General features: G+C 40.5%; 1 protein-coding gene across 2 annotated transcripts in view; it reads left to right on the top strand.

Moving 5' to 3' along the window:
* Positions 1-26,870, top strand: part of MARCHF5 (membrane associated ring-CH-type finger 5) — a 77,076-nt gene that overhangs the window by 16,101 nt on the left and 34,105 nt on the right. For both annotated transcript variants that reach the window (XM_059729983.1, XM_006273251.4), the window contains exons 2-5: positions 5,946-6,148; positions 18,090-18,220; positions 19,936-20,119; positions 20,502-20,668. In XM_059729983.1, coding sequence (XP_059585966.1) covers positions 5,946-6,148; positions 18,090-18,220; positions 19,936-20,119; positions 20,502-20,668 — 685 coding nt within the window. The remainder of the gene's footprint in view (positions 1-5,945; positions 6,149-18,089; positions 18,221-19,935; positions 20,120-20,501; positions 20,669-26,870) is intronic.

Below are 26,870 nucleotides of genomic sequence, written 5' to 3'. Positions count from 1 at the left end.
ATTTCTGCTTCCAGGGTAATGGTCTGTTTCATAGCTGTCTCCTTCTTTAATGGTCTCCAGTTATGTGGCCCTGTCATTGCCTGGAGGGTTTTGTGATCCTAGGCATGAGAATAGCTTTGAAGTTGAAATAAAGAATCTTGAATAGGAACTTAGTACAAGCCTTAAATTATAAACAACAAAATCCTTCTTTTATAAGAAGCAAATTCATTGCTTTTTCTCTTATAGCTTCACATGGCTATTTAGAGTGTTTTGCTCTCTGAGTGTGAAGGCTCCATTAATATAATATTTTAGCGTTAGATGCTTGGTGAACCATCACTAAGTTAGTTGAAAGATAAATCTATGATTGATCTTTATCTTTCCATTCCAGGGAAAGTTGAGAAGATAGAGATGTCATCCTCCAAGTCTTCTCAAGGTCAATAATGTCTTGGATGGTTCCACTTTATTCTCTGAATAGTAGGAATCACATTGAGCAGAATGATCCATAAGGTTCTCTTAACAATGTCACTGCCATTTTTCTTTAAGAAGCTAACAGCAAAACAAATATCACTAACTACAGGGATATTGTTACTGTACAACTGTTCTCATGTGTTTCAGGTTACACTTGTGAATATCTGACTCCCAAGGTGATAGTGGACAGAGTTTGAGTATGAACATAAATACCAATCTTGGCTTAGTTTTAAATATTCTGTGCTTTTCCCCATATTTAACATGTAAATGAGATTTCTGAAAAAGATTGTTGGAAGTTGTGACAAACATGGTAGTGTGCATGTGTGTGTATTTTGGTCTTCATGAAATAGGCCCAGCTAGTTACAGCTAAAAAAGATTGTAGGCTGAAGGTATAAAGGTTTACTTTGATGTTGAAGATGCCCACATTTTTAGTTATTAATAATTAATCGTGTTTATTATAAAAGTACAGTGCCAGAGAGCACTCCTAAAGATAAAAGTAGATTGGTTTGCAGTCTGTATGGATGTAGCACTGCTAAAAGAGGTAAGAACTTGGGCTTCTTTGATAATTAAGGGTCTATTTAAATTGCACCAGGCGAAGGAAAAATTGCTGCCTGCTCCCAGTGCCTGGCACCATTTTCATGGTCTTCTTATGGCAAGACCCCCTACAACTGATTGGCTGAGGGGTCATGACAGCCCCTCCTTTTGCCGCTGATAGGCTGAGAGGGCTGCTTTTGGTTGGCAGGGCGGGGTGGAGCCGCACTAAAGGCACCACTCTCGGCCAATCAGCAGCAGAGGGAACGGCTGCCATCTCAGCTGTTCCATTTTGTGTCATAAGCTTTCCTCCTGCCCCAGCTGGCTGTGAGACTGAGCTACAGTGGCCTCTAGCTCCCACTAAGGAGCCAGCATTATATTTTTAGTGAGCTTTTTTCCCCCCTGGCAATTCCATGCAAAATTGTGGAAACCACCACATTTCGGAGCGTTCTTAAAAACTGCCATTTTTTGCGGTTTCCATGAAAAGCATGAACCTGCAATTTGATTAGGTTCCTCTGATAATTCTTGATGGTCAACCACCACAAATCAGCAACTGACACATTTGTCAGGTTTCAATCTGTTCAGATTTTGTGTGGTGTTGGGGGTGGTAGAGATCTTTCCCCGTTTCCTGTCTTTTGCCATCTTATGGCTTAACTGGGTACTTGAGGCATAATTAATTATCCTGTCACCTGGACCTGGTGGCATATATACAGACAAAGCAGTAAAAAAAAATAAAAATCTGTCACTACTACTGATGGAGCCTGTAACAGCTGTATGCTTTCTGAAAAATGTCAGCACAGATGCTGCCAAAGTTAAAATTCAGAGTGAACTTATCACTGAGGTGAACAGAAACAATTTGCCTCTTTTCTGTGTTGTCTGTCTGTAGACAAAAGGATACAACATTTACAATGTGAGTTGATACAATGTGAGTTTCAAATGCATACAGCTAGAAATTTTAAAGGTGTCAGATGGCCATAACTTATTTTGTATCTTCTGGTCCAACAAGGCTGGCAATACTAAAAGTATTAATAGAGATAGTGTTTAAATCTAGTAGGGATAGACAATAAGGAAAACAATGTCTCAGTTCCTCCTATAACAGATTCCATGACTGGTATCACTGGTAGTGAGTAAAATGAAATCTGCAGCTAAAGCATCCCAATGTTGTGGGACACCAAATTGTAGAATTGTGTAGTAGTGTCCCTGAGGTTCCTGCCTTTTGTCCTCATTTAGAGCATTAGTTCTGAATTGGCTGACCTTCTCCCTACCTTCCCTGTGACTGTTTTGACAATACTAACAAATGCCCTTCTCTGTCTGCTTAGAGGACATAGCATGCTGTTGCCTGGCACCCAGTGAATCTGGCTATGTGAATGTGTCTGGTTTGGGATGAGGCCACAAGCTGTCTCCTGATCAGGAAGCAATATGGTGATGTTCTCATGGCATTGTGCTCAACAACTTGGAGGTCAACATCTTGGCAGTGCTAATTAGCTTGCTCACAGCACTTTTCTAAGGAAGTTAACTGAATGTATTGTAAAATACTTATGGTACTTTATTGTAAAATACTTATGGGAGTCTGTAGAGCATCCAGCACTGTGTCCTAGGTTTTAAAGTTGGTGGCTTTGATGTTAACTTAGAAGGGGCAGACTAGACCAAATAAAATTAAGTGGGGATAAATGGATGTAATTTTTTAATTGGATAGAACTTGCAGAAGCTGCATCAATCTGAATTAAGTACAAAGAACAAAAAGTGTGAATTCATCTGTTCCAAATGTCTGGATCCAGTTCCCAAATGGAAACTAAAATTTTAAAGAACTCTGATGCTGAAGCAATAATTTAGGCTTGCATACAAAGATAGACAGATTTGGTCTGTAAAGGAAAATATAAAACATTATGTATTATATCTGTAAATAAATATTAATTGCCATGACCTAAGGAAATGGAGAATAGAGAAGTGTTCTTTTCTAAAATAGTTTCTAAAATAGTATTACATCTACAAGAGCATTTAGTATCTGACTGCCTGGAGATCAATCTTTGGAAAGTTGGCACCTACTTATAATTTTCTAATATTAGCACACTAATTTTTGATTTTCTACATTGATAAATGGGTCTGTGACTCTTCTGAGTATAGATAGCTACTCACTTGGGTACTCTTGACTGTTCTTAATCTGTTTTTGAGCAATGAAATGCGTATGATTGTGGGATAATTGCTGTGGAATGTTTGGTAAATTAATTTTGCTCTGCTACAAAACTGATATAGCAGTGACTGATGTAGTTAAGTATGTTAGTGATTTAATAGTAGCTTGTTTCAGTATCCAGATATAGCATTTATTCACTGATTTTAATACGCTTTCACTTGCAGGTTAGTTTACTTTCTTTTAGTGAACTGAGAATGAATTGGAACCAAAAACGTTTTTTCCTTTTGCACTGTACATTTTTAGTGCTTTACCTGCAGATGATACATTTCCACACTTTGGAGGCAAAAATTTGATACCCAAGTGTTTCTACATATCTGTAAAGCATTGTTTATCTAATCTGCTAATTTAGCATATTTATTTGATTTCAAGAGGAGGCTCTTCCCATGTATCATATGGGTGAACCCCTCATCTTGGAATGGAGTGCAAGGCAACACGGGGGTGGCAGGTAGCTACTGCAGCCCTGGCCCTGACCCTGGTGTGGGGCCAGAGCCACAGCTGCTGCCTGCCCCCCACTGTCCCTCTATTGTTTCTGTGCCCCCTGCCTCTCTTCCCCTCCCCCCCCCCACAGGATAGGCCCCTGCCTCCCCACCCCCCATCATCCTCCCTTCCTCTGCCTTGCCCCCTTCCTACTGCTTACACTTGCTTCAGCACCAGCAGGGTTTGTCCTTGCTCTAGTCTGGGACACAGGAGCACAGACCCAGCCCAGCCCAGCCCCATAGCAGTTGCTTGGAGAAAGTGGGGCAGGTACAAGGGGAAGTAAGTGGTGGTGACGGACAGGAGGTAGAAAGCAAGTTGACTGCCTCCTCATACCATCTACCTCCCTGACACTACTGTCCCTGCTGCAGTGGTAGGGATGATGAATTTAAGATGATCCTCCAATAATTAGATTCTATACTTGGAAAATTATAACAAATTTATAAAATTTCTATGTACAGCATCTAATTATTGAGGGGTTGTCTCAAAGTCAGAGTCACCTTGGATTCAGGTAAATATAGTAGTTAATTTAGTTTAAGTTTTAATTGGCAGAACTACAGATAGTATGATCTAAAATGGTTGGAAAAAAACATTGTAGGTGGCATGGGCCTCAACATTATGGTTACAGTTGACTGTCATTTTTCTATTGTGAGACTCTGCTTTTCATTACTTTTGACTTTATCAAAATAAAATGCTTATATTAAACAGAAGAGTTTTCAGGACAGTTTTTCATGGGAACAGCAAAAGTCACATCTCTGACAAGCACCACTCCTGGCCAAATTTCAAGTCCTGTTACAAAACACTGAGGTGATCAGGGCATCTTAGTAAAAGAAATCAATCTCTCTCTCTCTGTCTCTCTTTGTCTCATTACCAACAAAACAGTGTTTTTTTCCTAATTTCATCCTCAAATGGCTGAAATAACGTTACTAATACTTTCCAAAAAAGAAAGAGTTGAACATGCACCATAGGCAATTCCAGCATTTAATGAACCCCCCAAATTAAGTAGTGACAGTATATCCTCATTTGGATTAAAAGGGTGTACCTATAATTTATTAAGGCTATTGAAAAAATGTTCAAGCATTATTGCAGTTATTTCTTTCATATTTTAACATTCTATAGAATATGGAATTACTTAACTATATAAACACGAAATCTATTAAATGTTACATTAGATTCTAAAACTCAGAAACTTGAATATAAAATTAGGAAATATGAAATAAAAATGAAATGAATTTTGGAACTTTTAGAAACTCTTGTTTAATTCAGAGCCAATTTTATATTATCTTCCAAATTATGTCCCAGGTGGACAGACAGTAAACTAGCAGCATGGATATGCTTAGTGTGCCATCCAAGGTGCCATTCAAACGCACCATGTTGTTTGCATGTGATACCTCTGGAATCAGAGATGTTGTTAATTTCTCTTGTGCAGTGTTGTGTAAATGCAACGGTATCGCTTCCATTTCAAGAGGTAGTGCTTATAGAGCAGCACTATGTTTTAATATGGCACTACCTGGTATGGGAAGTAGGTGGCAGGGTAGTTGCGGCAGACCCGTGTTCACTTCCTGACTGTGCTGGTCACATACCCTTTTCCTTCTTTATCCCTATTTATAAATAACCCACCTGTTGTCAAGTAATTTGAGCTATTTGGATGAAAAGGGGGGGGGGGAGGGGTGTGTGTGTGTGTGTGTGTGTGTGTGTGTGTGTGTGTGTGTGTGTGTGTAAATGCAGAGGGCTTGAATCCATACAGTAATTTACCATATATAGCACTGTTGTCATTTAAGTTTTGGTGTTGGTACTTTGTATAGTATTTCACTGATTTATATAAAGGAATATTCTTAGAACATTTTCATTTGGAATTGTAGTTTTTCAGATAATAGGCTACTGACATAATTTTTTGCCCTTAATTCAAGCATACAGAAAAGCATCTGTTTTGTAGTAACTTTGGACTGAAAGGACACATAAACAAAACAAAGGAGAACGTTAATTTTACAAATATCAAGTGATTCTGATTTCGAGCCAACAATATTGGCATGGTCTAACCTCTTCATTATCAAAACTAATTATTTAATTAATAATTAAAAATATTTTAAAGTGAATATTTTGTTGGTCATAACATTGTTGCATTACCAAGAAGGTTTTTGTTGTGTAAATGAAGTGTTGATGCTTATGGTAATTTATGAGCCATCTAGGTTCTTTGTAAAATTATGTCTTCATAAGTAAAGGACCATTTTTAATTATTTGTATTGTGTGAATTCCTACTTCTTCTATCTGATGCATGTTTTTTTTTTTTATTTAATTATAGAAGTTGCTGGGTGTGTTTTGCCACTGATGAAGATGATCGAACAGCAGAGTGGGTGAGACCTTGCAGGTGCAGGGGCTCTACAAAATGGGTTCATCAGACTTGTCTACAACGTTGGGTGGATGAAAAGCAGAGAGGAAACAGCACAGCTAGAGTTGCATGTCCTCAGTGCAATGCAGAATACTTAATAGTATTTCCAAATCTAGGTAAGAGACATGCAGCTAAATTCAAAACAGTCGCACTGTTTCAGTATTCCTATTGTAATCTGCTTAATGCAAGACTTCCAGTATATTATTGTTTTGCTGAGCATTAGAACTTCAATTTTATGACTCATGCGATGAATGATTACACAGTAATTGAATTGCGGGTGTCTCTTGGAAAGCTGTTGCAGAAACTTGTAATTACAAAAAATACAGTAAACTGCTTGAAACTGTTCTCTGCTGTGCATCACTTTGTTGCACTCTTGGGAAAGCTCCTATTCTGTACATGAATTACTGAAGCTGCTAATAACTTACTCATCTCTAAACTTACTATGTTAATGTTGCTCTTTCCTTCCCGAGCACAGATAGATTTAGCTCGGAAAGAGCTAAATCTTCTCTTTCTGTACCAGTATTTGGTATATTGGCTTTTGCAGGATAACATGGCTCTGCAGGCTGGATCTGGCCCACAGGCCAGAGTTTGAGCACCACTGTTCTATACTATTACATCTAAGTAGCTCACAATAAACATGTCCCAGAGTCCTTTGCTAACCTGTAGAGAGATTGTTCTCAGTGTCGTAGAGAGTACTGTAATGAGCCTAGGGCCAGCTGGAGAGGTAACTTGGCCACATACTTTTTCATGTTCCAGTGACCCTTCTCAGGGTCTGCAGGGCTGTTTTGGCAGTTTGTGACTTAAGGGGGTTGACATATTGCACTGACACAGCCTTAAGGAACTCCTTCATGTCATTCTATAGGGGGCTGGAGCTTTTCAGCAGGAAGGAGCCACAGGGTGAGGTACAGCCCTGCTGGTAGGCTGATTACCAGCCTCACATTAACCCTATCTGTTGGCTACTTTGGGATACAAGGTAAATAAGCAGTGCTGGTTCACAACCTGGAACCTTTCCAGGTTGCTCTTAAAGTATTCTGGCAATGGAACCTTAGGTTTGTGAAAGTGATGGGAGATGGCAATTCAGGGTTGAAGCCATTTCTGGTTGATCTGGCTGTAGCCTTAGGGTGGAATTTTCTTGTCGTAAGGCTGCCACTTGGGTGTATAGGGCCCTGTTTTGTACCTGCAAAGTGTCCATTAGGGTGAACCATACCTCACATGGTTCACATGATAAACCCAGAGATTTCAGTAAGAATCCATAGCATCAGAAACATTTTGACTTGTTGTGGTCTTTCTGAATTTTTTGCAACAGAAGAATTGCTCTATTGTTCTCTGTAGTCAAAAAATAACTGAAAGCTAAGAGCTGGTACTTTCTGATGGGTGCCTTGAGTCTAACAAGGGCTTCCTGAAGTCTGTAAAGGTTGGAAATCAATGGTCTAAATACAGTCCCAGTATCAAAAACACCCAAAATCAAACCCATGCAATATCACAATACACAAGATCACCTTGATGTGCATGCTTCTTGATCTATCAGAGTTCTCTGTAGGTGTTGTACATCTGCCAGAGGGCATTGTTCCAGATTTTAGAGACTCATCCTTACATCAGTTGCTCTGTTCATGGTGTTGAAATTCTCTGTGCAGCTGTCACAATTAGAGAGTTGACTTTTGTTTAAAGATGAAAACTAGAAATTGAAAACAGCCAGTTCAGAAACACGCCAGTATGGCATATAGACCACTACTGACCATCTGATCCTGCCTGCAGTTACTGAAATAGCATAGAATCATTTGGACACCTTCTGTCACATGCTGAATAAATTAAAGAATACTGCATGCAGCCAGTTAATCATAGTGTCCTTGGTGCCATCGTGCAAATATTCAGATTCCCTGAATCCCCCAGTAGGGAAGCATAAAGGAGTATTTTATGCCAACAGGGAGATGTAAAGGAGCAAGTTGTTCCTTAACTTGTCTGATTGCTTGTTGAATGCTTCTTCTTGGCTGTCTATTGGGAGCATTATTATTTTAGCTATTGTATATGGTTTTGGTCAAAGTTATAAATGGTGGTTGAAACCAAGCTATAGCCCCAGTCTTAACAAATGTGTTTTAAATTTCTTAATTAAGGATGCAGGAAAACATGTTATGAAGAGATAAAGGGAAAGTTAATTAAGATTGTGTTACTTATTTGACATGTTGTATATCATAATACCTATGTTTATAAAATGGGTAACAAAGAAAATATCACAGTTGAAGGGAATTTTATAAAACTTACTTCATTTTTAAAATATCCTGGCCATGTTTTGTAATAAAAATGAGCAGTATCTTCCATAATAAGCTCTTTAAAGTAGGATCTGTCTTTTTCTTTTTGTACAGTGCATAACAGAGTGGGGACACTTTTCTATGGGCAGGATCATGCATTGCCATAATGAAAATGTTGCAAGAAATATTGCATCTGAAAAGAGACATGGCATCATTCTCAGTTGTGCAAATTCTATATTAATGCCAAACACATTTTGATATGATAATGATAAGCCATAAATCATTTTGGTTGTGGGGAAGCTTATCTACAGATAAATAGGTTCCTTATGTTGATAAAAGTCAACAACATTCTGATTAAAAAAAAAAAGACATCAAATGATAGTAATTTTGATTTTAGAGGAATATCTAGTTTTATTAAAGTACTGTGTATGCTTGTCATGTATCACCTTAGCTTTAATTCTGTTTAAAATTGAAGGTAGGGCAGGGTAGTACCTTAGGTTGTAGTCACATGTTCACCTTCTCAAGACTTGCAAATCATTGGAATGGTATAATGTATTAAAATTAGTACATTAGATCAGGGCTATCCAATTTAGTGGCTGGGAGCTGTATGCCCTGCAGGCCTCACCAAGGGGAAGTGTGAGCCAGAGCCACAGGCTCTCTAGGTGATTCTCTGATACCAAGGGAGCCTTCTCATGTGCCCAGTGCACTTGGGCATTTCCCACTTCCCTTTCCTGCCCTTGCTGTCCTGGGCATGTGGATATTTTCCCACCCTGCCCCACTGTACCAAGCATGTGGGTGCTCTCCCATCTTCCTACCCCATTGCACCATGTACACAGCTACAGATGCCCTGGCTCCACCTTCAGCTCCTTGAGTGTGGGCTTCTCTGCTCTGCTGCACTGGAGCCTTAGTGCCCACACTGCTAGGAGAGCTCATGATGTGCACTGTTGCTCTGGCCTGTCCTTTGGGGTGGGACAGGAAGCAGAAACCAGAGGGGGAGGGGTAGTAAATAGTTTTATTGATCACATTTTCTAAATTAACTTCTGTATTCTGTGATTATGAAACTTATACAAATCACTTGTTAAAGTAGAAATTCCATAATACAGGCTTTCATTTGAAAGAAAATTCCTAGCCATGAGTTGAAGATCATCCTATTTTTAAATTAATGTGTACAGGAGACCCTTGTCATTCATGGGGGATACCATATCCCCTGTGAATGGTGAAATCTGTGAATAAGAAGGCACTGCATTCATGAACACAGTGCCCCCGGTGTTTGAAGGGGCAGGGGGCCACAGCTGCTCTTGTGGTGGCGGGAGCGCAGTGGCAGGAGTGCGGCGGTGGTAAGAGCGGAGCTCCTGAGGAGCTCCTTTAAGTATATTTAAGATGCGGGTTCAGCATTCACAAATATTTGAAACTTCGAATGCTGAACCGGCGAATAGCGAGGGTTTCCTGTAGTTCTTTCCAAAGTTTACATTTAGCCAGAAGTATCAGCTATAAGAGGTATGCCCTTGCAATTTAATCTTTAAAACTTACTTATGTCAATTAAAAATTATGAAGTAGTTAATTGTTGATTTTTAAAACAGAAATCTCTTTAGTGTGTATACATTATCTATTGTTGTTCGATATTATTATGATGGATATTGGTATACTAGGGTAATGAGCCAGGTGGATGTTCTCTGTAGAGTTGCTGAGGTTGGAACAAAGAATTTAGGCATCTCTTTTAGAACTTAATGCCACCCCGTTGAAGAAGTGGGAAAAGAAATACTTCTTCCAAGCACCAAAAGCTCTAATTGCCTTGGTATATAAATGGTTCTTTTGCTCTGAATTTAGTTGCCATACTTTGTCAATTTTCCTTTTCAACTTCTCCCTTTCTATCTCCTTAAACAACTTATTCTTTTTAGTTGTATTTTCAGAGCAAGATATTGTAGTCCTTCAAAAATTTAAGTCCTAACTCCTCCTTCTCCCCTTCTCAACACTAAAACACTAAAAATTGGTTTCAGATATACTTAAATATAAACCTGCATGTGAATCTGTTACGGTTTTGTTTGCCAGTCCCTAAAACTGTGGTCCTGTGCCATAGAACCTAATTTCAGTTTACCATTTACCAACAAAAAACAATCTTCATTTAAATTTTCAGCACCATGCTGTAACTTGCTGTATAAATAGGTATCTTGTAATGGTTCCAAAGGACTACTTGATTTAATCTAAGCCACGGGTTTGCAAACTATGGTATGTGTACCCATACTTGGCAGGAGAAAACATTATTTGTGGGGGCTGGAGGAGTGCATGGCAGGGATGCTGGGTGTGGCACTGCAGCAGCGGGGCACAGTGGTGGTGCTGGAGCAGTGGAGCTAAATGTACGTGGGGCACTGCTCTGGCTGCACGCTAAGCAGCATCGAGCACTGAGGGATGGCAGCATGGTGGTGCTGCTGCTGTTGCCAGTAGTTGCAACGTTAGTTTGGGGGGGCTAAGCGATGTTAGCCCTAGCCTTCTGCCACCTGTGTGTACCCCTGCAGGTATGTAAGACATCTCTTGGGGGTATGTGAGAGAAATTGTGTAATGGCGGATTTAATTTTCATTATAATAATAATAATAATTGGCATTTACTGGGGTTAAAATGATAAAATATAGGCTGGTACGCAGGCAGCTGGTAAATTTGGAAGGAGGCACTCGATTTAAAAAAAAGTTTGGGAACTGCTGATCTAAGCTATTCGGTAGAATAATGACAATATACTTGCCATTTACTCCTTTTCTTTAACAAGTAAAACTATTCAACTTTAGGAGAATAGCTACGGTATGGTATCTGAAGGAACAAAGGTCTGGCTCAATAGTATCTAGTCAAGGAGCAAGGAACTAGAAACAAACAAGGATCAATATTACATTTATATCACTAAATATGCCCTTGTAGCGCTACAAAATGTAAGCATACAGCTGTTCAAGCTGTTTATAACACTATAAAGTCCATGAAAGTGCCCCAGAATAGTAGTTCAAAGAGGAACTTCTTGGTTTTATAGTATTGCCTGTACTGAAATCTTTGGGTTAATCTTGCAAATTGTATGTGGATGTTTGCAAACCTAATAGTGCTAACAATGTCCTTTCATGTCTGCCCTCTTAATCACTTTTTCTGCAAGCTAAACATACTTTAATTCCCTCAATCTCTTCTTGTATGGCTTGCCTTCCAACCCTTTTTGTCATTTTAGCATGGTGGTTCTCAAAACTGTTTTGATTTCGAGGCACCCCTCGATAACTTGTGTGAATTGAGTTACACTAGATTTCAAAAACTAATTTATACATTATTGTGTGTACCTCCTTGCAGAGGGGCTGGGCAGTGTGGATGGGGATCAGCCAAGCAAAGACAAATGTGAGCCTGCATTTATCTCTTCACAACTCGCAACACCCTTTGCGGCAAAGCCGCGGCACCCCAGTTAAGAACCACTGTTTTAGTTGCTTGCTTTTGGACCCTATAACTTCATCTTGTCCCTTCTAAATGCAGAATCCCAAACTGCGCACACTACTCCAGATGAGACTTAATGAGCGCTGAGTCTAGTGGCATTATGACCTCCCATGTCGTATACTCATTGCTTCTGCTAGTGCAGCCCAAACCTGCATTTGCCTTCTTTGTCTTCTCTGCCTAACATTGCTGATTCATGTTGAGTAGGATCCCACTTGAAACATCCTGCCATTCTGACAGTGACCATCTGCTTGCAGCTGTTAAGCAAGTACCTCAAAGCAGTTTTTTCTAGACTGCATTTTTTTTCAGTATCTTTATGAGACAGTCATGTGGGACTTTCTGTACTGGATCCAAGTATGCTATGTCCACTGCATTCCTCTTATCCACCAACTAGTTACTTTTTCAAAGTACATCATATTTGTTTGGCATGATTTATTTTTAGCAGATCCATGCTGATGGCTCATAATCAGCCTTTTACCCTCCCCACAAGATCATACGTCCATCAGGCCCTTCAACCCAGTGTTGTTTATTATTGTCATTAATGACCTTGGCAGAGTTGAGATGCAAAATTGGTAGTTGTTATGACCTCAGAAAGAGTTGAATGGTATTGAGGACTGAAGTAACAGAAATGGGACTAGACTGGATACTAAAAAATGCAGTGACAGATTTAGGATTCATGATAGTAATTTCTACTTCTAGCTAGGGGCTCAGATTTTGTAACCAGAGGATGATAATGACCTGGGGATATTTGTCAATCTTAGAATGATTATTCACCAGTGTGATCCTAAGGTGTTTAAGGTGGGAAGTATTACTGAGGTTGTAGACAGCTCTGAAATCTAATCTGCAAACTGCAGTTCTGGTGAACTGTGTTCAAAACAAAAATTCAAACTGGAACAGTTATAGACAAGGGCCACTAGCCTGATCAGGGGAATGGGAAACTTCCCATATGAGAGAGAATTAGAAGAGTTTGTTTTGTTCGACCTAGCAAAACAGAGCAACCTCACCCTATATCAGGGATGGAGAGAGTTGTTTAAGCTAATAGACAGGGTTGGCACAAGAACAGTGAATCCAAATTGAACATGAATAAAGTTAGGCTGGAGCAAGTCAGAGATTTAAAAGCATCAGAGCAGTGAGTTTCTGTTACAGACTTCCAGTATGAATAATGAATGTTGAGGAGGCAGGGAGAGGTGAGGGGACTGACTAGGAGTTTGCTGTCTGTGAATTGTATCATATGATATTGTTCTCTATAGTAGCAGGGAACTGGACACCATGACCCAGGAGGTTGCTTCCAATTCTGTTACTTTCATTATTTTTACAGAACTTGGTGAAATATTACTTGGTTAAATATTTCAGAATATTAAATATGGAGACTCACCAGGAAATGTCAGTATATCAGCTTCTATTAGCTTCATTGCACTTGTTAAAAAAGGAAGCTATAAATAGCTATTACAGTTAAACAAAAAATGCCCATCCAGGAGCAAGAGGTTCTTGTTATTTCATGGACTAAGAGGGGCAAAGGCCTGATTAAAGAAAAACTGTGATTTTGTTTTAATCAATAAATGTGGTTATATGCAGGCAGCCCTATATCTCAGTTACATGGTTATAACTGTAAAATTACTTCTCTATTCTATTAACTGTAGGGAAAAGCAGGTTAAGCTGTTCTTAGGTTACTATGCACCTTTGAGTTAGAGACATCCTTTTACTTCACAGTCATAATAGGAGAATCCATGATCAAAGCCTAGTATCACGTAGAGCATCTTAGATCAAGACATATGTAAAGATTTACTGCATTTCAGGATTGGCAAAATAACACTTTTTTTTTTTTTAAGTTTTGACTAGGATGGTGGTCAAAACAGATTTAAATCAGCTGAAAATGGCTTTCATCAGGCATCTGATGAATTATCTCATGAAATGACCTCAGGCTCAGAAAAGCTCATCTATACTCCTCTGATTTAGTCAGTTTATGAGGTGGAAATCTACCCTGCCTTCTGCTTTTATTTTAGACTGTCATGGCTAACTACCTCTCTCTTTCATCAGGCAAACATTCTCAAATGTTGCAGAAACTTCTATAACGTTCTCAAACATTCTAGAGCTGCTGTAATGTGAAGATTGTTGTTGGTGACAATGAAAAAATATATGAAGAGCTCCTGCCTCTCATCCCATGAACCTTCTGGGAAATATCTAATCCTGTGAAACCTATTGTTAGTCAAGTGCTACAGATTCAGAAATATTTACGAGATCATCATGCTGCGAAAGGCTGCTTCAACAACAGTAAAGGATCTGTTAAGCCCCAATTGCCAGGAGAAACAAAGTGGAACAGCCGAATGGCACGCCTTTTTATAGTTCAGAAAAGAATTTTACATGGAAAATTATAGATGAGCTCAAGAATGACATTCAGGACAACATAATCAAAATAACCAGCAATATATAGCTGTGCAAAGAGATGGCACCTGTCAGCATGTAAAACCAACAGAAGCATTCTGGAAGGAGCACACCACAGTTGCAGATATAACACATGAGTGACTATTTACAATACATAAGCTCTGAAACCATATGCAAAATTGATCAAGTCTAGCTTTGAAGATTGTGTGATCCCAGTTTACTTACTAGCCTATATTACATAAACAATACAGGGAGGCAAATTTAAATGCAGAACAAAAAGTATTTTTTATAGTGGGTCTTCCAAGAACTTTTGCCAAGGATACTTCAGTTCCAGACACATGAAAGTCCCAACCTTAAATTGTTCCTCTGAAGTTATGAGGATGATTGTAAAATCTGCAACCTGGTAGCCTTCATTGAAAAAATACTTAGATTTGAAGCCTGTTACATTTGTGACTCATGTGCAACTATGTGAAACATCTGCTTCAGTAGAAAGAATGTTTCTTGAATTTTAGTTTCATCTAAAATAAACAGGAGTGGAGAAAATAGACAAATTTGTTATGTGCTATAAAATGCTTACTGCCCAAGCAAGTGAAAAAGAGCCAGGTTCTGAATCCGAATAGTGAAGAACGGAGTGAAGCGTAATGTGAAGTGCATTTTTTGTTTACCTTTCACAGATTAAATATTATTTAAGCATATCAAAAGCAAGGTTTTTTTTCTTTCAAGAATAACATTTTATTCTTGAAAAAATTAAGATTTTTTTTTCATACAACTATATTTCACTTTTCAGTAATTTGCTTTGAATGTGTGTAAAGTATGATATTAATTAGTAGCCAGTGTATATATCTACACAAGACATTTATTGCAGAGCAGACTAATTAGCTCTGCAGTACATGTCTTGACATCTACAAGTGTAGCCCTGGTAGGCCTCAGGAAACTAATAAACTCTGTAGTTTATGGCTTGTCCTTGTAGTCTTTGTAATTCAAGTACTGTCCTACTGCAGAGTTTTTTACTTTGCAGCAATACACATATAGAGACTGATACAACGCAGCTGGCTGAGGCGTGAGAGTGCTTCATTGTGCGGGCTGCCTGCCGGCTAGTCCTACACTAGAGCACCTTCATGCCCCAGTCAGCCCCTCTGCAGCACATTGAGTTGGGTTAGAGCAGCCCCAGGTTGGCAGGCTGACTCCCTGGGTCCCCTGCCAGGCTTCCTCCAACCCAGCTCAATATGCTGCAGTCCAGGGAACATGTGTAGCACAGCACCCGGGAGCAATACTATGCTGGAGTTTGTGTCACATTTAATATGCATGTGTAGATGTGCCCAGTAAGTATGTTAGCCTAAGATCTGCAGATTTTAAGCACTATATAACACTAGAAGTTTAGGTTCTTTGCCTTCTGGATGCAATCTTTATATGCCAAAAATATGTAGGGAATTTTTGAAGGATGCTGGAGAATAATAATTGCACTTGAAATGATAGACATGACTTTGAGGACCTGCTGTCTTACAGACAGATCTCTTCTGTATGAAAAACTGACTTCCAAATTAAATGCCAGTGTCCTAAAATGCACTGAGGATTATTACAAAGGTTTTATGCATAATTTACCAAATTTAGAACTGATTTCAATTTGCTATCATAAAATCTCTCAATCATAATTTAATATTAATGCAGACTAAAATGAAACAGTTTTCTGGGATTTATTATTTTCCATCTATCTAGTCTACTATTAAACAAGTGGTATATTAAAGACTATATTGGAATTGGTAATACTTATTTCTAAAGAGGACTTTGAGACAAGGAAAAAACCTTTTGAGTTTTGGTATTAAAATATGAAGTTACCCATACACATTTTATAGGCAAAGATGCATAGTTATACATACTTATAATTGAATTGTAGAGTAGTCTTGATCTTGAAAAATGTGAATTGATTTGAAAACTAAATTCCTGTATATAAAAATAGAGAACACTGTAACAGCTTCTACTACTAATCATAAACATTCTGATTGCTTTGCCCATCAGAACATCCACTGATGACAAAGTGGTATCCCAAATATGGGTGTCAAAAGCTTAATGTCAGATTCTAACCAATAAAAATGTCATTTATAATATTATGAGAACATAAAAATAGTTGAAAACAAACATAATTTTAAAGTGACATGATATATGTGGGTCTTGAGGAGACCCTAAGGTATCACTATATCCATACTGCAGTATAAAATATGAAGAAACAGAAAAAAGGTAGAACAGATTAGATATGAACTAATTTGAAAATCTTTGGTTTTGATTGGGGTCTTTGAGCAGTATATTCTACTTTTCTACCCAGATAATTGTTTCTGTTTTTAATTCCCTCATGATATTTGTTATAGAAGGGTCTTTTTAATGGGCATGAAAAAGTATTAGAAGCAGAGATGACCTGAGCAGGGTGTGGGGCCAAGGCAAATCAGCCTGTGGGGCCCTGCCCCTGGATGTAAGAAAGCTGGGGTGGGGTACGGAGTAGCCAGAAATGCTGGATTTGGGGGGTGTTGAGTGGCTGGATGTGAAGCTGGCAGCAGCAGCCACTCTACCTGGCTCCACAGGGGCCCCCGAAGAAGGGGGCCAGAGTGGTTGCCCCAATTCACCTGCTGCCGCCCCCCCCGACGGCCCTGGTTAGAAGTATTAGAGACACTTCTCCTCTTTCTCCTTTTTCCTTTTGCATGCATCTGTCTGTATCACCTTTGTTTAGTTTCAGCTTCATGAATTTTTTTCTGATATACAGATTTGTGCACAGAGAAGAAAATAAGTGTCCCCCTTCTAACACTGTTTAGGAGAATGTTGTCAGGTAGGGCATGAGCCTCAAAATACAACGGCTCCCAACACAATGGTGTACTGTCTAGTCATAAACTTTTGTGAAAGGCACAAAATAAAACTGGAAAAAATACTTTTTATACTGTCATTTGGGGTCACTTCTGAAAATGAATTTTTCAAATCAAATATATCCTAGTATCTCCTGTAAAACAAAAAAGGTGTTAGGACAGCAGTCCTTTTAGCTTGGAAAGAAGCTACCTGAGATATTAATTATACATGTTTTTCTTCTTTGGAATAGTGAAGTACAATATTGTCCCCTCTGAATTTCCAGAAATGGCACATACAGCAGTGCAGCTGCAAGGAGGTTCTGATTTTTAAAAACTTAATTCATGAATGGAGTCAGCCAGTAAGGTAATGCCTGTAAGGCAATAATAAATATATTGGCCTACTACAAAATATGTGACATATGATTATCAAATGAAAGAATGGGTCAGGTAAGACTAAAAATTATTCTAATCTGAATTTCTGGTAATTTTAGCAGATTTTGTGTTGAACCCTTCACTATGCATTCCTCTTTTAAAAATTCTGCCTGAAGTGTTTGGATTCAAAGTTATCATTACTAAAAATACTTTAATCTAGAAAAAAGTACATATTTTTTCAAAAAGACATACAAAAAACTAGAACTGTTGGTTCCAAAATGATACCTTTTATTGGACCAACTGGAAAATGGCAAGAAAATTGTCCTTTTCTGCAAACTTTTGGGAATCAAAGTCCCTTCGTCAGGCTCTGGGAAAAGTGTAGATGGTACAAGATGGTAAAAAGTCCCCATAGGTCAGAAATAAACTTCATTTTTGCACAGAGGGAGCTGAAGATGGAAGGCTGTCCCTCTGGGTCCATGAGAGTGTCTTTGTGAGCTGTGTTGAGTAGCTCTTTGATGTGTTGATCAGGTAGAATTCCTTCCCTGAAGGTGTCAGATGGTAGGTAGGAAGGCAGAAAAAACTTCCTTGTTGTTCTGCAGCGAAGTTTAAAATCCAAAAGCGGCTGAAATTCGGCATCTTCCATGTTTCAGGGGTGCACTTGGTAGCTGTGTTGGTCTGAGACAAAAAGACATACAAAAAAACAACTAGAACTCTTGGTTTGTTTGTTTTTCAATGCACTTCTTATATTCTGAAACCTTGTTCTTTGTCCTTTGTATTTTAGGTCCAGTTGTTTATGTCTTGGACCTTGCAGATCGACTGATCTCAAAAGCATGTCCGTTTGCTGCAGCTGGAATAATGGTGGGATCCATCTACTGGACAGCTGTCACTTACGGAGCTGTGACAGTGATGCAGGTACTGATTGAACTGCCACTGCAGGGAACCTGGTAGTTTGTAGCCAGGAGCCCAGCCCTGTGGGTTGGATGACCACTTTTGACAGGCCAGGTCCAGTCTGCATGCTATGTTTGACACCAGTGCTGTAAATGATTGAGGGTCCCAGGGAAAGGGAATGATAGCTCGAAGAAGAGTGGTTGAGATGCTGCATTCTTTGAGGTAGGAGAGGGATTTAGGCAGGAGAGAGGAATGAACACTTTGCATTCAGTTGGGAGGAAGGTTATGGAGAAGCTGACAGTAAATTCTGCAGGCTTATCTTTGGTCTAAGAGTTAATTTACTACTGTAGAAATATTGTCAGTGGTAAATTCAACTAAGAAAATTACTGTTACAGGCTCAGGTGAATGGTCTAACCATCAGTAATTTTGGTAATTCAAGATAGCTTTGTTTACATGATTGGAAACATTTCTAAAAGTACTACACGGAGTTCCAGTAGTTATCTTGAGAGTCGTTTCTGACCAACCATTGTAGCCATCCCATTGAATTGTTGCTTTAAGAAATTAAATCTGATTTTAAATAGTCCATTTTGTGTTTTGTGCCAAATTAAATTTGCCAGCTTTGCATTTCTTTTGTTAACACCTTGGGATAGCTGTTATCAAGGAACTGTTTTAAATGATTGTTGCATTTTGCACGGTTCTATTTTATCCAGGTCAGGCAAAAGCCTACGCTTTCTAGAATTGTATCAATGATCGTGTTAGGTTTTGTCAGTTTTGTTGCACAAGACCCAGAGAACAGCTACACTTCTAGAAAACAGTGCTATCAGCCTACAAAAACATCTAAGATAATCAGTCTATAAAACTGCATATTTGAACAAGTGCTTACATCTCGGCAAATACTTAAATCTGAGCAGAGCTGAATCTTCTGAACATGTACTGTTTTATGTAGACGGGTTGAAGTGTTGGAACTGTGATGTGAAAAAATACAGAACTCTATTTTAATTCTTGGTTCTCGGACCATTCAGTAATGGAATTATATACTTAAATACTGTACTTTAAAACAGTATGGCGTATAAGCAGAACTGCATATTGTACTGCATGGTGTAAACAACTGATCTTTTGTTTCAAATGCTGATCATTTACTTGACCAGATATGTATTACGGCTGCCCAAATACTGTACCTCATTCTGAAGTGCACAGAGAAGGACTACCCATTACTAATGTTACACCCTCTGGCACATTCTGCTTTTAAATAGTAATCATCAGTCATTTTGGGGTCCATTAACTGAATCGAAGAATTCAGCTGTCATTTAAATTGTAACATAGGAAGAGGTTTTAATCCCAAGTCTTTATATGTACCCTTGGGAGTTTTTTAGTTTTAACTTTAAATGCATGTGAAGGAGAGATTTATGTAATCATCACTCGGACTGCATAGAAGTCTGAGATTGGTAAGTCTGGGGTAGTTAGTAAATTGAATAACTTGCTATTAGAAGATGAGTTTTTCATGACTGGTAGCTCTCCAACAGGAAATTTGATAATCAGGTGAGAGCACCAAGTGAGAACTTTGAAGAATAATCCTGTTTGTTGTATCTGATGTTTTTAAGTCCCAGTTGCATGGGCCATTCCAAACTAACCAATCCAGTTTTTCAAAACTTGACATTTTTTTAAAGAATATCTACTATACAGTAGCCATCTCTCATGCGTGTCTTAACCATTAAGTAAAATTTCTTTTACATTAACAGGTTGTAGGTCATAAAGAAGGTCTTGATGTCATGGAGAGAGCTGATCCATTATTTCTTTTAATTGGGCTTCCCACCATTCCAGTCATGCTGATTTTGGGCAAGATGATTCGCTGGGAAGACTACGTGCTTAGACTGTGGCGCAAATATTCTAACAAACTACAAATTCTGAACAGTATATTTCCAGGTAATGCAATTAATTTTAGCTGAAAATCAAGTTTGGTTTCTGTCCCTGTAAGGTAGGAGGTTGGAAGGTAGTTCTACTATGCCCCCTCTCCCACTTTTTGTCTTATAAACTTTTTTTTTTTTTAATTCCTTCCCTCTTGCTGAAAACCATTTATGGAAGGGACTCATTCTGTGTGTGTACAACGAGGGTACAGCCTACTATTTTTAATTATTTTATTGTATAAAGCTAAAAGGTAATGCCCAGAAATATTAGTGAGGGATGCTTTTGAAATACTTGTTTGATTGAATAGAACTAATTACAGTCAAGTATTTACATTTTTACATTTTACAGTATTTGTTAGTGCTTTCTCCTGTTTCTAAGTGACCATATGATTGTTCTGTAGGGATTGGATGTCCTGTTCCTCGTATTCCAGCAGAGGCTAACCCTTTGGCAGATCATGTCTCTGCTACTCGTATTCTATGTGGAGCTCTAGTCTTTCCGACTATTGCTACAATAGTGGGCAAGCTGATGTTCAGCAGTGTTAATTCAAACTTGCAAAGGACAATCTTGGTAAGATTATTTTAATGTTACTTTTTAAAAAGGGGAATAAAAGCTTGTGGGAGTAGAAGAAAAAAATAGAGGTAAAATTCTTCTTAGTAGAGTTTTAACATGGCTTTTGATTAAGGGCAGGTGACTTTTGATGAGGTGAATACTGAAGGTTCCTCATCTGTATAGTGTGCTGGATATACCACTATAAATTCACTTATAATTCTAGATAGCCTGCATCTATGATTTTAGATGGGGCTGATCTAAACAGAGGAGCAGTAGTGTGGTAGATAATGGGGAAGGAGGACACTACGGGTAACTTGCAGGAATGGTAAAAATCCCAAGTCTGCAGATTTTATACATAGGATCAGCCTTTTTATTGCTCTTAGGTAAGAGATTCATTTAATGCATCCCATAATCAATTTGATTTCTGGAAAATTTCTCTCCAAAGGGCTGCTTGTGAAAGGGGAGCCAGGAGTTTCTGTTTATACCCCTTTTCTCAGACCAAGGATTACATTCCTTTGCTATGCCTAGTGCGTAACTCAAGTGCTACAATGCTCATCTCCTTCACTGGTTCCTTCCTTGCTACTAGAGTCCACCTTTTTCACTCCCAATAAATAAGTTGCCCAAATACTTTTTCTATTGTATGTTCCTCCTTCTATTCAGGAAAGCTCTGAGCAGTGCTGTAATAACCATTGCAGCAGATTATGGAAGCCCATTTAACATTTCTTCCTATTTTGAGATTTGTAGCAAACCTAACTAAAAACTTGTAATAAAATGGGTTTGTTGTTTTATAGAAACTGAGTTTGCCTTTCTCTGTACTTGCCATGAGGAAAAAGGAATGCTCTCAAGCAAGTGTATTTTTTCAATGTCTAAGTAGTAATTAGTGTATGTTATCCTGGGAAAAAACATATCTAAATTTGACTTTCGTCTTTAATATTGGATTGTAAACCTTTGTTAAACTTTTAAGTGAACAAAAGCTTCCAGAAGGATTTATAAACCCATCATGTAATCCTTTTATGCAATATGAAAAGTCTACAGTAAATTTTGCCTCAAGTCTTTATTTGAATTTAATCTAATTAGCTTAATTTCAAAGAAAATGCTGTTATCTGAATGTTTTCCCATATACCACTGTGGGTGCACATGCATCTCAAGCACTCGGGAATGGAGATGTTTTTGCCCTAGCAGAGGTGTGTACTTTTGTTTCCTTGTGAAGCACACTGAGAGCATACAGGGCAGTGTGATTCCAGCACTTCAGTTCCTTTCTGTCACCTTGCTTCAAGACAGCTTCTGCAGTCTCATCCAGACCACATTTGGGTCTGTAGCCACCCTCAGAACATGCTTTATTCACTTTTATACCTTAGTTTTGCACTTTTACAGGGAATTGCTCTAATTTCTTTGTCCCAGTCTGTCCTGAAGTGAGACTTTGAAGCTCCCCTTTTTTAAAATGTGGCTCATCCAGTACAGTAAGGCTCACTTTCTATCCTTTGTCTGGGTACAGCAAGTGCTTCTATTGTTCAGAGGAATCTTGGATCCCTGGAAAGCACATCATTTGTTTGCTACCAATCAGGGTAGAAGTCTGAGTACAGTTTCCAGGTTTACTTCCTATGTAAAATTATGCAGTCAGTTTTGGTGCCAGATAAGGTTTTCTTCCTGTAAGGAAAGATGTGGATCTTCCTATTCCAGAGGAAGATCTTGTCCCAGGGACTCTTTGCTCTCTTTTTATCCCTATTGCTTTTGAGACTTCAAGATGGACTCCAATAAACAGATCCAAGACTTCTGCGGATCCCAATGAAGCTCAGCAACATGCCAGTACCAACACCCAATTCTGGAGTGTCTGCACTTGTGTAAAGTTGAGTGCTGAGGAACTTGTTGGTTTCTCCACTGACTTCTCGTAATCATGGATCTGACAAGCACTGTGAAGAAGTTCTTCCTAATGTCCAATCTAAATCTGCCCTCTGCTAGCTTGTGGCCATTGTTTCTTGTAACCCCCGGGGGCGCCTTGGTGAATAAATCCTCACCAATTCCCTTCTGTGCCCCCGTGATGAACTTATAGGCAGCCACAAGGTCGCCTCTCAACCTTCTCTTGCGGAGGCTGAAAAGGTCCAGTTTCTCTAGTCTCTCCTCGTAGGGCTTGGTCTGCAGGCCCTTGACCATACGAGTTGCCCTTCTCTGGACCCTCTCCAGGTTATCCGCATCCTTCTTGAAGTGTGGCGCCCAGAATTGCACGCAGTACTCCAACTGCGGTCTGACCAGCGCCCGATAGAGGGGAAGTATCACCTCCTTGGACCTATTCGTCATGCATCTGCTGATGCACGATAAAGTGCCATTGGCTTTTCTGATGGCTTCGTCACACTGCCGGCTCATGTTCATCTTGGAGTCCACTAGGACTCCAAGATCCCTTTCCACCTCTGTGCCACCCAGCAGGTCATTCCCTAGGCTGTAGGTGTGCTGGACATTTTTCCTCCCTAGATGCAGCACTTTGCATTTCTCCTTGTTGAACTGCATCCTGTTGTTTTCTGCCCACTTGTCCAACCTATCCAGGTCTGCCTGCAGCTGTTCCCTGCCCTCCGGCGTGTCCACATCTCCCCATAGCTTTGTGTCATCTGCAAACTTGGACAGAGTACATTTCACTCCCTCGTCCAAGTCGCTGATGAAGACATTAAAGAGTATTGGTCCAAGGACCGAGCCCTGCGGGACCCCACTGCCCACACCCTTCCAGGTCGAGACCGACCCATCCACCACGACTCTCTGGGTGCGGCCCTCTAGCCAATGCGCCACCCACCAGTCTGTGTAGTCATCCAAGTCACAGCCTCTTAACTTGTTCACCAGTATGGGGTGGGATACCGTATCGAAGGCCTTCCTGAAGTCTAAGTATACGACATCCACCCCTCCTCCTGTGTCCAGGCGTTTCGTAACCTGGTCATAGAAAGAGACTAGATTGGTCAGGCACGATCTGCCCGCCACAAACCCGTGCTGGTTTCCCCTCAGCATAATTTGCCCTGCTGGGCTCTCACAAATGTGAGCCTTGATAATTTTTTCAAAGACTTTACCAAGGATGGAGGTAAGATAGACTGACTGGCCTATAGTTGCCCGGGTCCTCCTTCCTCCCTTTTTTGAAAATGGGGACCACATTAGCCCTTTTCCAGTCCTCCGGGACTTAGCCCGTGCGCCACGAGCATTCGAATATTCCCGCCAGTGGCTCTGCAATGATGTCGGCCAGTGCCTTCAGCACCCTCGGATGGAGCTCATCCGGGCCTGCCGACTTAAAGGCATCCAGTTCTTCCAAGTGACTCTGCACCATCTCAGGATCTACGCATGGTAGTCTGGCGCCTTGCTGCTGCCTCTCTACAACCCCAGTGAGAGACTTGTCGTGCCCCTCGCTTAGGAACACTGAGGCAAAGAACTTGTTGAGGAGTTCAGCCTTGTCCCCCCTGTCTGTCACCAATTGTTTCTGCCCATTTAGCAGGGGTCCTATTCCTCCCTGGGCCTTCCTTTTACTCCCTATATATCTAAAAAACAATTTCTTGTTGTCTTTTACTTGGGTTGCCATCCTCAGCTCCATGGTAGCTTTGGCCTGTCTGTCTGCCTCCCTACAAGCACGAGCAGAGGAGGTATATTCATCTTTAGTGATCTCACCTTGTTTCCACTTTTTATGTGCTCCCCTTTTGGCCCTTAGGCTGCCCTGGATTTCTCTGGTCAGCCATGGAAGCCTCCTGGCCCCTAGCCCTCTTTTGCCTCGCTCGGGGATCATCTTGCATCGTGCCCGAAGGATTGTTTCCTTAAGGCACAACCACCCTTCTTGGGCTCCCATCCCTTCAAAACTCCTACTCTGCAGTGCGTCCTTGACTAATCGCCTGAGTTCATTGAGATCAGCTTTCCTAAAGTCTAGCACTTTCACCCTACTAGCTACCTTACCCCCTCGACGTCTTATGTTGAATTCTATTATTAGGTGATCACTGTCTCCCAAATGGCTACCAATCTGGAGGTCCCCTACCGTGTCATCCCCTGTTGCCAATACCAGATCCAGTATGGCATTCCCCTTAGTGGGATCATGCACCTCCTGTGTCAGGTGGAGGTCCTGTACACAGGTTAGAAACCTGCGTGAGCGGTGGGACTTTGCTGTCTGCATCTCCCAGCAGATGTCCGGGTAGTTTAGGTCCCCCATGACTACCGCCTCTTTAGCTTTTATGGTCTCAGAGTTGCCTCAGGAGCCCCGCATCTATTTCTTCCCCTTGGTGTGGGGGTCTGTAGCAGACCCCTACCACCAAATCCCTTTCTCCTTGCCCCCATGTAGCCTAACCCACAATCCTTCTACTTCCTCAACCTTGGATTCTGTCTTGATGAGGGTTGATGTATATTGCTCACTGACATAAAGTGCAACCCCCCCCCCTTCTTCCCCGACCTGTCCTTTCTGTACAATCTATAGCCCTCAATATGTACCACCCAGTCGTGGGATGAATCCCACCAAGTTTCTGTTAGCCCCAGTAAGTCATAGGTGTTTAGTGCAAGCAGGAGCGCTAGTTCATCCTGCTTGTTCCCCATGCTCCTAGCATTAGTATATAGGCACTTGAGCCCTGCGACTGGTGCCTTTGCTGCCCCCCCGCTCCGAGTCCCAAGGGGCCCATTGTTTCTTACCTTCTTGTTTCTTACCTGTTCTGTAGTGCTGGTCTCCCCATGGCTTTCAGGTTTCCAATGCTCTCTTTCTTCAGGCTGGGCTGTCCTTGTGGGTGCCACATGGTTTGGTGGTCCACAGCTTCCCCTGCCCTCGTACTCCCCTCCCCCCAACGAGCCTAGTTTAAAGCCCGCCGGAGGAGATCTGCCAACCTAGAAGAAAACACACGCTTACCTTTGGGGGACAGGTGAAGCCCATCCCAGCTGAGCTGAGATGTCAACTGAGATGTCAACTGTGCCCCTTCAACACAGAATACTGTCCGCACAGACCATTATAATAGCTAAGGTTAATTTATGTGCACCTCTATCAATGTCATATATATATTCCATCACCTGCTTACAGTGCCCTTCTGCTTTTTGTATTGGACAGATGAGGCAATCCCTATGTATAAGAAGGAATGAACACCAAGCTGACATCAATACCAAAAAGTCAGTCAAGTCTGTGGCAGAACACTTTAACCTCTATGGACATTCCATCACTGATCTCAAGTGGCAGTTATTAGACAATAAAACTTAAAACAAACAAACAAACAAACAAACAAAAACCTAGAACAGGAAATTTCAAGCAAGAAATGATCCACATGCTGGATTGTGTTAAGTATGTTCTACTCTAAACCAAGGGTGTTCAACCCGCAGCCCAGGTCTGACCTGCGGAGTTCCCCACAGATATGTAGGGAGCCCTGAGTTCTGCGTGCTGGGTTGGGTGTCTGATCCCAGTATGCAGGGGTGGGTGGGGGTAGTGGCAGGCTCCAGGGGCTAATTCCCAGTAAATGGGACAGCGTTGGGCTTGGGTCTGATCTTGGCATACAGGGCTTGGTCTAGCCCAAACCAGCCCCATCATCTGGCATTCATCCAGACCATTCATCTGGCATACCAGGCCAAAACCTTGAGCCCCACTGGTCTAAACTGAGACTACAGATTCTTAACACATTACCTGGATAAGCCTTATGTCCATCAGTGGGTTAACTGCTTTGTTTTTCTCTCTCCTACTCACCGTGTCTCTCTCAGCAGTGCCTGCTCCTTTTTCCTACCTACTTCCCTACTCTTTGTATTATAATCACTGCTTTCAGTTTAGCAGCTCTGCTTCCTGCAGTCCCTTCACAGCATCTGATGAAGTACACACTCTGTTTACAAAGAATTATATTATACATCTCTAATTTAACCTATAAAGGTGTAAATTTACCTTGCTTTCTATCTGACTTGAGACTAATATGGGTAACTACTTCTTTCTTCCTACCATGGCCATCAAACCCTTCTGGGGAGAAACAATGGGCTTTTGAGTTGCTACCTCATAACTCTGGACAGCTGGGAAGCTTAGTGCTCTCTGGCTTTTTCCTGCATTTCTGATATGGCTGTTCTGGCCATGGGGCTCTCATTCTCTGCTTAGGAGCTCCTCCAAAAATCATGTGCTGATGGCTGACACATCAGTTCCCCTCCAGGGGCACAGAGGTCTTCTATACTTGTCTTACATCTTCCTTAGTGAAGCCAACAGCATGATGAAGCAGTTCTGAAGGACAAGGACTTAAAAACAGGACCTACTTGGAAGGAAGTT

Source organism: Alligator mississippiensis, chromosome 6 (assembly GCF_030867095.1).
Source record: "Alligator mississippiensis isolate rAllMis1 chromosome 6, rAllMis1, whole genome shotgun sequence".
Lineage (NCBI taxonomy): Eukaryota > Metazoa > Chordata > Crocodylia > Alligatoridae > Alligator > Alligator mississippiensis.
This window is presented reverse-complemented; position numbering and strand designations above follow the sequence as displayed.